Raw genomic sequence first — 12,205 nt, forward strand, 5'->3', positions numbered from 1 at the left:
CAGAAGACTGGAAGATTTTGATACTTACAGTTTTTGAAAAGGATACTACAAGAAGTATATTGATGTAGGCGACTGTAATGTATACAGGAATCTGCACAGGATTCTGATCCACGTTATTAATGAGAAATTAGAAAGCATTAGCTTTCAAGATAGCGTTCAGGCTAGTAAATCAACTGTTAAGACATGCACTATTCCTGAAAGTCTTGAATTTGATTTATTTTTAATATATGCTGTCACTAAACCAGCAAAATATATTATTTCAGGATTCATAAGAACAGGGAAAGATATGGAAGTGATGATTCTAAAAATCAGTATAGGACAGAGATGCCGGTTCAAATGAAATGGAAAAATTAGGATATTTATGAACAAGTAATTTGTTAAAATTCAAAATAGTAACTACTGAAAATATTAGCTGAGTGGAGAAGCTCTAGGGACTGAATATAGATGAGACCTGCATTTTTTACAGTTAAAAGTAAGGCATAAAATAGGTGGGGGAAGGGAACAAAACCAAAAATCATGGAATCCATAAGGTTGGAAAAGACCTCAGAGATCATCCAGTCCAACCTATCATCCAACACCTCATGACTAACTAAACCATGGCTCCAAGTGCCACATCCAATCCTTTTTTGAACACCTCCAGGGATGGTGACTCCACCACCTCCCTGGGCAGCTCACCTTTATGCTGTAGTGGTGAATGGTGGTGCTGACAAAAAACAACAACAAACAAAACGCTCAGAAAACAAAACAAAACAACTAAAGTTATAAATTGTGGAAAAACAACAAAACACCAAGACCACCACAACAAAAACAAACAAAAAGAAAATAAGATAAAATCTTTAGTGTTTGGGTTTTTTCAGTGTTTTTCTCTCCAAAATCTCCAGTTACCTAAGGGTTCTGAAGAGTGAATTAACATAATTAATAACAACAACAAAAGAAAACCAACAAATAAAGTATGTAAAGAAGAAATGAAAGAAATATTGTAATCTTTTTATGTAGGACCCAGTTTTTTGCTGTACCTGTGGATCAAAAAGGAAGTAAGGACGCCCGCTCTTCAGCTGAAGTGCAATGTATTCTTCCTGATTCCCAGGTGATGCAGAGAAAAAAATCAAACCATCAGATTCCTGGGTTCTAAATTTCACTTTAATACCTGGGTAGAAAAAGCAAGCAGAAGGTTAATGCCATGGTTAATGGTTCTTATGAATTCTGACAGTGCAATTATAAGCAAACAAATGTTTTATAAACAGCAGTAAAGTGGCAAATCAAAATCATGGATTTTTTTTTTACCTTAAACCCCTGCCAGTCCTTGCAGGAGAAAGTTTACTAGTCCAGACTGAATTAGCCTTTGAGAAAAATATCTGTGATTTCAGAGCCCTTACTCACCATTAATAAATATAAGGACCTGTGACTTAAGCTGTTCAGTAATTGATTTCTTTTTAAATAAATGTAATTCAGATATAATTATTGATGTCTTATATGTGGATTTTCACTTGTCCCTTATAATTTCTATTGGTAAGGTAGGAATGAGGTTCCTGCGTGGAAGGATTTCTATGAAGAATGGTAGGAACCTGGTCCCAAGATATATATATATAGAGAGAGATAGATAGATATATATACACACACACAAATATTTATGTGCATACTTATGTATAATCTGTTATAAATATGTATATCTAAATGAATAAGGAACACCCGGTAAAGAACAAGTTTTGACAAAAGTAGGAAATATTCCAAGTAATAATTGATGAACCAAGTTTAATTAAGAACTTTCCAGATCAGTATCAATAATCCTTCATATAGCTTCTGATAAAATATTGTCCCAGCACATGAACTGTCATTCAGCTGACATACAAGGGGGAAAAGCATGTTTGCATTACTTTTCTTTTTACCATAAATGAAATATCAAATCAGCTTGTAAACATTGTACTATTGTTGTCCAATGGTATATACTCAGTAACTACTTAAGGAGACATTAATGAAACAATTCATAAATTATGTATCAAGTTTTGAGAAGTATACTTTCAAATAAACATGTTTTGGATAACCACCAATCTTTTATGACTATGATTTAGTGAGTTAATGAGTTTCTGCAAACCCACAATTATTTTATAACACTGTCCTAGAAAATGCAAATTACATGGTTTACAACAATAATACTACAGTAATTCTAGAAGTTTTCAGACTTTATGCAAGAGCTTGCTTTCTTCTTTGGGTATTGATCAATCAGAAACCACTGGGTTTGGCCAGAGCACATTCTTCTAACATATTACATAATTGAGAAAAGGACTCTACCCCTTTAAGTTCAGGTACATTTAGAGTTTCCTATAAGGAAGTTCATACTATTTCACTCTAAGTACTTTAACCTCTCAATATTAATAATTTCCTTGTATTTCTAAACATGGCTGCCATGGAGAAATCAAATATTAAGCAAACTTCAGTCTCATAGATAATATTTTCATTTGAAGATAAAAACCTCTCAAATTGGGGGAAAAAAAAATAATTTTTCAAATCCAGGTTGGACTTCATGCTCAAACAACCCAAACCCCAAACAAAAATCAACAACCAACCTAATAAAAAAACATAGCCCAAAGTTCCACTCAGACTTGTAGCAACTACATGTATGTAATTTTTCTGCCTTATTGATACTGAAAACAGATCTTACTTAACCTAAACACAAAAACCTTCCTTTTGAAAATCTGGAGTTGAAAACCACATTGCATTTGTTGAAGGGAGGAAGGGAAGATTATGCAAGAAAGTTTTGCAGAGAGTTCTGTCTACTATTTCAGTATGCACTTCTAAAACTTTAGCTTCATTCTTGATGTGGCAAAAATGATTGTCTACAAGGAGTTATCGTTTCTGGGAAAAAAAAAAAAACAACAGCAAATTCTACTACAAATTAAACATTAATGTCATTCAGATAAAATCTTTAATTCCATTTCAAATTATGGCTGCAGTTGGAGAAGCTGTCAGAATTGCTTTAATTATAAATAAAGATTTTTTGCTACTTTCTGTAATTTAATTTCCTTAACTATAATTTCTTTAACTTTAACTATACCAAACAATACAAGCATTGTATACAGTGCACATAAAATACAGTTAACAAAAGGGCAAGTAAAATAAATTACTAATATTATGTTTATTACAATTTTAAAGCATCCTGATCTGCAAGGATCTACTTAGCTTCTACTTATGAAGCAGTGGATTGTGACTAGGGTGTTATCCTAGTTTCAAGATGACCCACTCATATCGATAGAAGAATTAGGATGTGAGTGACCAACATGGTCGTTCAACTGAGACACAATACCAGCATGCAAGTCTGACAGTGCACAGAGTTTTGGGAGGTCCTTTTAGTAACAGGATGATATTAGAAGTATAAAAATACACTAGTACTATAACATCAGATGAGTCAGAACCCAGCTTTTTGTCTCATAAAGAAAACATATCTCGAGCAATGTTTATAATACCTCTTTTCCTCCTTCATTTAAGTTTAGCAAGCCTGAGAACTTCAGCAACTCAGATGCACTTCTGGAGTCTGATTATTCTGGTGCAATTCAGAGTAGCTTGCAAAATCTGCACAAAATTATTTCATGAGCAAGAATGTGCTTTCGAGAGGCTGGCTACAGTTTTTGCTTAAAGAAAATTTACAGAGCACACAGGGTTATGTTGAGTTCAGAAGGGACAGCTGGCAGTAAGAAAGAGAAATATCAATAAATTAGAGCAGCTCCCAGATTAGCGTAACATATACTATTAATTTTAAATTATTGTGGCAATAAAATTTACTTCTGACTAATGCTAAATATTCTTGCAAAACAAATATTCAAATAGGATTTGTTTCACCCAGACCAAAGAGGTCTTGCTTCCTGTGAAACACCTTTCCAGTTTAATTGAATTAAGTTTTAAAAATAAATAATAAGTTGGCATTTAAAAATACGAAAACATGCACAATGTCTTTCAACATTTTTAAATTCTGGGGAGCAGGACTTGAGGGAAGAATGTAGGCAGATGGGCAAGATAATTGAAAACATCTTTTACAATAACAGCTGAGAGATTTCAGCAAAGTGGCCTACTTACAACTAATCTCTTTGTCCTGTGTACTCAGCTAAACCCACAAAGTACCTTTCTCTACAACTGCATGCTCAAAGTCCAGTCAAAATAGCTAACAAATAAAAGGGATTAGACCAATTAAATACACAGAAGTTGCTGCAACTCTCAAAAGTTCCTTGTCCTTTCATCAAAACCTGTATATAACCACATGAAGCAATGTGTCCAAGTGTCAGTCACACAAATGGTTTCAATCTGGATGCCATCAGCAGGAACAGTATTAGTTTAATTTTCATAAATGCATCAAATCCCAACCCATATGTATAGGATTAAAAAGTAGAAATAATAATTAGCATATTATGGCATTTTCTTTATGCATAAAAGGAAAACAGTGCACATTATGATTGGGAAAAAAATCTATATAAAGAATAAAAGGTATCTAATATCTGGAAAATCACAAAGCATTATTACAAACTAATTGTGAAGCACATCCATTTTCAGTGCAATTTCTCCCAGAACTGCACAATTGTACAAACACAAATTTGCATTTCTGTTCTACTTATATCATTACATGATGTGGTGTACATAGTGATGTAATTGTGCATTTCAATCAAATGAAAATTGTTGGTAAAAAAAAGTGATCTCTTTATACTTACTAAATCCTTTGTTTATGCATAATGCCAACAAAAACGAATAGAAATTGTTATATGGAATTTTGACCACAGCATTAGACTCTCAGTAGTCCCATCAGGATGACAAACTTTAAGCATTTAAGACTGTGTACAAAAGATTTTGCCTATATAAAGTACATTTCCCTACCCAAATTATAACCCAAAATTTAGGGGTTTTTACCTAGGAAGAAGGTAGATGGGGAGTAAAAGTCTCAGTTACTATAGACTTCCATTGAACTTAGCCATTATTCTCTCCATGAAAGTGATTTTTAGATGCCACATCTCACTATAATAGCTAAAAAAGTGTTTTAAAATCCTTGATGACCTCTGAGAGCTTTTCCAACCTGGTTGATTCTATGATTCTATACTTTATAAGAAAATTTACTTTTCAAAAATTAAAGAGACTTCAGGAAATTTTGAAGCAGTTTCTCATAATGGATGATGGAGCTGGGGAAAACAAAGGATCACAAAGGACACTTTCCTGGAGATGCTCATAAAGACCCTCTGCCGAATGAGAAGTTCCTCACCCTTTGTGATAGCTGTAGCTTTCTGGAATTTATTGCAAGAAGCTGGAAAATATTCTTTCCAAATCTGCCCAACATCTTTTATAGTCTCTGGTACAGGAATGGGCTCCATTTTTTGCTATTACCTTAATGCGTTTGAAAACAGTTTTGAAGTTCATCATCACAAATATTAGAGAGTTAAAATTTTCACTGATGAAGTAAATGCTGCACATTTTTAAGTTGCTTTAATACATTTTGCAGGTAGCTGAAGATACATAGAATACACATAGAATATACATAGAATAAACCAGGTTGGAAGAGACCTTCAAGATCATCGTGTCCAACCAATCCAACACCACCCAAACAACTAACCCACAGCACCAAGCACCCCATCAAGTCTTCTCCTGAAAACCTCCAGTGGTGGCGACTCCACCACCTCCACAGGCAGCCCATTCCAATGTGCAATCACTCTTTCTGTATAGAACTTTTTCCTAACATCTAGCCTGAACCTCCCCTGGCGCAGCCTGAGACTGTGTGTTTAGGCTTTTAGTAGAAAATTAAATACATACTTTAAAGTCATATACATATGTATACACACACATATATATATATATATATATGCATGCACAAACACATAAAAAATAATTTTCTTAAACTTTTTCCAAACTTCAACTGGAATGTCCACTTGCAAGTCATCAGTCCTTTTTAATTTGTGATGATAGCAAAACCAGGGGAAGCTAGAAAGTCATTGTTTTTCAAATTTGGCTGTATGAAGCCCCAGTATTTTGGGGGCGGTGGGGGGGAGTGGAATTGTACTTCATTCAGGATGACATAATTCAAAGACCTTTTATATACTCTTAATACCTCACATTGCCAAAAGACTCAGTCATACTGAAATGCTGAACAAGCATAAGCACAGAATATGAGTGAATGAAAGGCAGAAAGATGCAATATTTCTTGTGGAAACCAATGAATCTGCAAATCCTCTTGATAAGAATTGAGTATTTCTTTTACACTGAACTGACTAATTTGATACCTCCTTTTTCTTATTTTGCTTGCTACCCCATTATAGCCAGTACTGGTAAAACAAACAGGACATTTTAGCTTTAATCTTCTTACTACATAACCCAAATAACTTCAGTCATGTTTGCATTAATGCTGCATTAATCATGTTGTTGCGTATTAATGAGTTTTCAGGCTATGCTAATTACTGTCATAGATTCTGCAGCAGCCCATTAAATATACAAATTACAGAATTAAAGAGCCAGAGCTCTTCATGATTAATCTTTAAATGGAGAAAAACTAATGATGTCTGTACAAAGTTTCTCTCCACTTTTGGCTGACTGAGCCCAATGAACAATCAATTAGAGTATTTGAAGAATAAGAATACTGCACATACTAAAAGATTTGTTATGCTGCTACTCTATGCAGGAGGCTTCCATTAATAAGTTTCTATCAAATCGACTTCTGTTACAGATTCCAGTCTTTAAGGTCTCCCAAAGTGTAGGACAGAGGTAAAAGCTATAGGATATTTCAATTCATTATTGCATACTCATTGGAGGCTGTGGGTTCCATATGAATACAGTAAATCAATCTTCTCCTTTTAGCAAGGACACAAGTCCTGCTACTCCCTACTAAGAAAGATTTACAGCAAACCTTGGTGAAAAGAAAGCTAAGTTTAAAGTCATTTGATAAGATTTGATGTATTAGTAGCACTTTATCCCCTCACTTACAGACTGATGCTTCTTCTGGAAGAGTCTAATACCTAGTGGTTAAATCAAGAGATTCAAAATTAGGAGACCTTGAGTCTGTATGCAGCCAGTGACTGAAGTATGTCACTCAAGAACCATCATTTAAACCCCCTCCTACCATATTCCTTCCTGAAGAATCGTGACCAGTATCACTTGTATAAGGTTAGGTAATGTTTGAAAATTCCTTACTGTTCTGTTCTCCATAGTCTTAAAACAAATATAAAATAAGTAAAATGCCCATATATATTCTGAAAGACTCCCTAAACAGTAGATATTTCCTGATATTTGAGAAACACTAATACACCCAAAAAGGGGTATCAGTTTTAGCCTTCTCCAAATACCACCTGTGATGCACAACATCACAAGAGAAGATTCTCAGGCTGTATTAATATTACTTGAGACTTGACGGGGTGCTTGATAGGGTGCTTGGTTGCATGGTTTAGTGGATTAGGTGGTGTTGGATGATAGGTTGGACACAATGATCTTGAAGGTCTCTTCCAACCTGGTTTATTCTATTCTGTTCTACTCTGCACACCAATAGCTGCAGTTTACAATTTACTGGGCAATTCCAGAACTGTCCAATCTATTCTTTATGCCATGAAACAACAAACAAACAAACCAACCACCATAGTTTATACATTGAAGATTTTGTATTTACAAAAAGTAGTTCTGTAAAATAAAAGAAAAACAGAAAAAACAAAACCAAACGAAACCAACCTGGACTGTTGCACTTAGTACACAAGAGGCCATAACACAAGCATATGAGAATGTCTAGGAACGGTACATAAGAAGCAGAGAAGCTTTCCTACACAGCTCAACACGCAAACAAGACAGCATTCAAGGAAAGTAAAAAGGAAGAAGTTCAAAGCAAAGGTGCTCCTTTTCACAGGTATTTTACAGCTCCTTAGTGGGAAGAAGAACTTAATTAGCACAATCTGCAAAACATTGACACAAGAAATATCATAACCCAGAAGGAAATGGACAGTCTGATTACCCAGATTTATGCAAACAAATAAAGGAACACCTCAGAAAAACACATTTGAGAGATCAGAGTGAAACCCGATAAGGAGATGTAGTTGATATCATTATCTGTCAGTATTCCTCTGCCATTAGAGTCAACATCCAGTTATTTACACAGATATTTAAAGCAATACAACCATTAAAGAAACTAGAGTTTCACTCACAGGAATTTACTAACCAAGTCTAGGAGGATAATTCTTAACTGTCTTCCACTTGTGTACATTGGGACCATATAAAACAAGCAAACATCCAACCAGCATAGCTACCAGAGCAGAAATAATAACCATAATCTTGATACTCCAAAAGTCAAATCCTGCTTGAGATAAGGATAAGCTGGAAGTTTTTTTCTACATTGCTCTTGATATTGGCATAAAATATAAACAAAGAGGAAACATCAGCCCAATATTCAGCTAATACTTCCTCTGAAGTTATTGCTCAACTTGAGCAACATTTGAGAAAAAAATTATGCAGTTATGGCCTCTCGCATCTCATACCTGAAATGATTATTTTTATTTAGCTTTACAGGGGCTAGAAAGAAGTTCAACAGACTAAGATTCTGGTGGAAAAGGAAGAAAATATTTGCTAGCACTAAGAATCCTTTATGAGTAATATCATTAATTCAAACCATGATATTTAATGTACAGAAATAGGAGCAAGGATTCATCTTCATTTCAGGATAAACTCTTTAGAGAATGATCTGTATTCTGTTACCCATATGTGAACTAGTGCATATAAAAGGTCATCTTATGCAACAAGGATAAAGTGGGAGAGGCTTCTAGGTGTTAATGCAATGCAAATCATAATTACTAGAAATATGATGACAAGAAGAATCACTTCAAAGATTTACAACAGTTCAATCTATAAAAGGTCAACATCACAGTGAAATCAGAAATGAGCTGGAGGTCAGTAGTTGTAAATAGCACTTCAATTATAAGCCTTTAGCTAGTATTTCCAGCAGTAGTACAAATGTAACACTGCGCAAAAAGTAATTTAACTGATCAGGGAAAAAGAGTAAGACTAGAACCCAGTAAGATGCAAATACATCAAAACTAAAGTCAGTGTAATGATCTGAAACACAGCAAATTTAAATAACAGTACACTAGCCAAGGCAGAGTCCCCATCACACAGCATCACAGAAGCTGGAAGCACAATAAGGTGGAAATCCTGCAGCAAGTGAAGATTATTGATTAGACAGTGTACATATGGAACAGAAGAAAAGCTAAAATAAGTTGATGAGCGTCTTGAGGAATACTACAGGACAAAAATGGAAACGTAACAAGGAGGGAAAAAACCCACAACCCTTTTAGACAGAAATACAACACCACAGAGCCACCACTCAGCAAAAAGCATAGTTTCAAGTTACACACTCAGCAACAAATGCTACTCATGGTAGAACAGCAAAAAAAGCTAACATATCCAAGTTAATGGAGAGTTTTAAGGTAGACCATAAACTGCAAATAAACCCTGTCAAATTAAGAACTGACTGAAAGGAATATAAAATGTTTTCATCTATTAGTATTGGTGGCAGCATTTCCCCTGCCTATTACTGTCATAATGACCTCTTCCAGAGAAAGCCTAAAATTACTTTAATTTGCTAGAACTACGTTCACAAAAGGATTTTAATTGAACAATCAGGTGTAAGTCATATATAGATGGCAAACTCTCTTTTCTCATATTTACATTGTGTATTAGATATACCATGACATACACGCTGGCAGTGAACAATTATTACCCCAACCTCCATCAACATTGGTAATTGTAAAGGTTCACTCATTTCCCACTAAGATATTAGTCACTTAATGGAACGACACCTTGAAACTGCAGCAGGTCCTTCTGTGAAAGAGATAATAATGCTCCAATATTTTTTGTTGTTATCCATGTGCCTCTGTACCTAGGAAATGCACACTCAGAAAATTAAGTGCTTTATGAGGTTTGGTGTGAAATGTTCACACCAAAAATGCACTTACACAAAGCTATGAAAACAGTGTCTTCAACACCTTAAGTGGCATTTCAGTGAAAGCATCACTCCTACAGATCAGGGCACAATGGAAATAGAAATGTTCAGTCCAAACTCTCTTGCACTGGATGTGTAGGGTTAACTGTAATCCTGAAAGGCAGCCTTCGCCCTCCTGTCTTTAAATGACCATGTGATTAGAGGCATGAAAGTCAACAGGATAAAGCTAACATGCTGGCTCAGTTACTGTAATAGTGAACTACTATGCACAATCTATAATATGCAGAGAACAGGCAAGTGCTGTGTGGGAAGCTTCGAAATCCAGCAATTTTCTCTTAGAAATTACTTTAGCATATGTATGACCTCTGCTTACTCTCACTAATGTTTCCAAATGCACAAAAGGAGTAATTTGTCATGCATATAGCAGTCACAGTCCCTGGACTCTTTTTGAAAACAGAACTGTGGAGGGAGGGGAGAACCACCTGTAGTCGTTCAGCATTAGCTGCTGTTCTAATTTCCTTTTCTTTTCATTATCTCATCACAGGTCCAACTCTCACACAAGGGATTTCACATTATCCATCATACAATAAGACCATGTTCACCAGATTCAGCAATCTTCTCTGTTCTGCACAGTTTCTCTAAAGAGTATGCCACAGAAAACATGACCCAGTGCAGTAAAACAGCTGTGGAGGTTTCATCATCAATTTGTAGTCTGGCTTATACCCAAGAATCAAACCCCTGTGCTCACTGTAAGAGCTAAGCACATACAGAATCATAAACCAAAACCAGCATTTGTCTATCAGCTGAGAAATCACAGCTGAGAAATCACACGCTATCAAATACTTTCAGAGTGATAAATACAACTCAAACCCTCCCCTCTGTGTTTTAAGGAAAGCAGTGGACATGAAAAAACTCCTGTATTACATCCAGTGATGCAGCTAATGTGACAAATACACCTCACATGGAATAGCTACAGCCAGATATTATGCTGAGTCCTGTGCGCAATCACGTACCTGGGCAACTAAGACGGTACACAATAATGCTAATGGTAGAGGTAACATCTTCCTCCTAGCCAGGTGGGCCAGCTGCTCCTTAGCTGAGGATTTGAGCTGAGATTTTCACTGTGTGTTGGGTTGCAAATGAAAAAGCAGTAAGCCAAATGATACATAAAGCAGCACCAGCTGTGATGCCTATTGGTGAAAGAGTTCATTGTTGTGAATTGTAAGGAGTTCATGATTGTCTCATGACTCTAAGCAACACTTGGAGGAAACTAACAGTATCTCTAAATTCTGAAGTGCATCAGTTGGTGCAATTAGCAGAAAAGGTGATTCAGAAATAAGCATGAATAAAGACATTTTAGTGGTATGAATAGCCATGCAACTCAAGATGTGAGGACTTAAAGAAATGGCACAATTTACACAAAGATTCAACATTTGAGACAAATGAGAAAGTAAGGAATATAGAAAACTGTGGTGGGTTGAAGATGGCAGAAAACTGATATAGCACATAAAATATACAAAACACTGTCACAACTCTTTGCCCAAAATTAATTAAATTGCAATGCTAAACAATGAACAAATCACACTACCAAGGCATAAGGATTGTTTTTAAAAACCCCAAACTTCCACAAAATTTCCTTTTGCTGCCTTTTATGTACATATACTTGATCCTGTCTCACACTTGGACTATAAACTCTTTAAGGCAGACACTGTCATTTTTTGATCCTAATACAAGAGAGACATGTAAAGATTTACATTTCAACCAATTTTATTAATCTAAATAAAAAGAGAGAACACTGGAAACACTTTCCTTAATTTCTTTAATTTCCTTAATTTCCTTAATTTCTTTCACACATGTTACTTAGCCTCCATATACTCTGATATTTTCAGGTGGTTATTGATTGATCCTATGTCATTTTTTCAGAATTTTAATTCCTTATGGGATTCTTGAATTAAAGACCACTTTGCTGTAGCCTGCCTTTGTGTTGATTTTACATTACTGCTTAAAACATGAGTGATTACAGAATACATGACTGACTAATTCTGAATGATGGTAATAAGGAAATTTCTCCTCACTAACAATTTTTTTTTTCCTTCTCTCTCTCCTTTTCACAAAGCATGAGACTTTCTGCAACACAGCAAATCATGATTGATTACAATACTGTAAAAGATTAAATCAAAAAGTGGGCAATTGGACATACAACATTCCGAATGAGTACAAGACTTTCTATTGTTTCCAATGTGACCATATTTTTTTATCTTTGCCACT

At 35.2% G+C, this 12,205-nt stretch overlaps 1 protein-coding gene across 1 annotated transcript in view; it reads right to left on the reverse strand.

Annotated features, from left to right (window-relative positions):
• USH2A (usherin) overlaps positions 1–12,205 on the reverse strand; it is a 385,837-nt gene that overhangs the window by 251,218 nt on the left and 122,414 nt on the right. Inside the window, exon 21 of the mRNA XM_054170013.1 lies at positions 1,017–1,147. Within this exon, the coding sequence (XP_054025988.1) occupies positions 1,017–1,147 (131 nt within the window). The remainder of the gene's footprint in view (positions 1–1,016; positions 1,148–12,205) is intronic.

The sequence above is a fragment of the Dryobates pubescens genome, chromosome 2, assembly GCF_014839835.1.
Source record: "Dryobates pubescens isolate bDryPub1 chromosome 2, bDryPub1.pri, whole genome shotgun sequence".
Lineage (NCBI taxonomy): Eukaryota > Metazoa > Chordata > Aves > Piciformes > Picidae > Dryobates > Dryobates pubescens.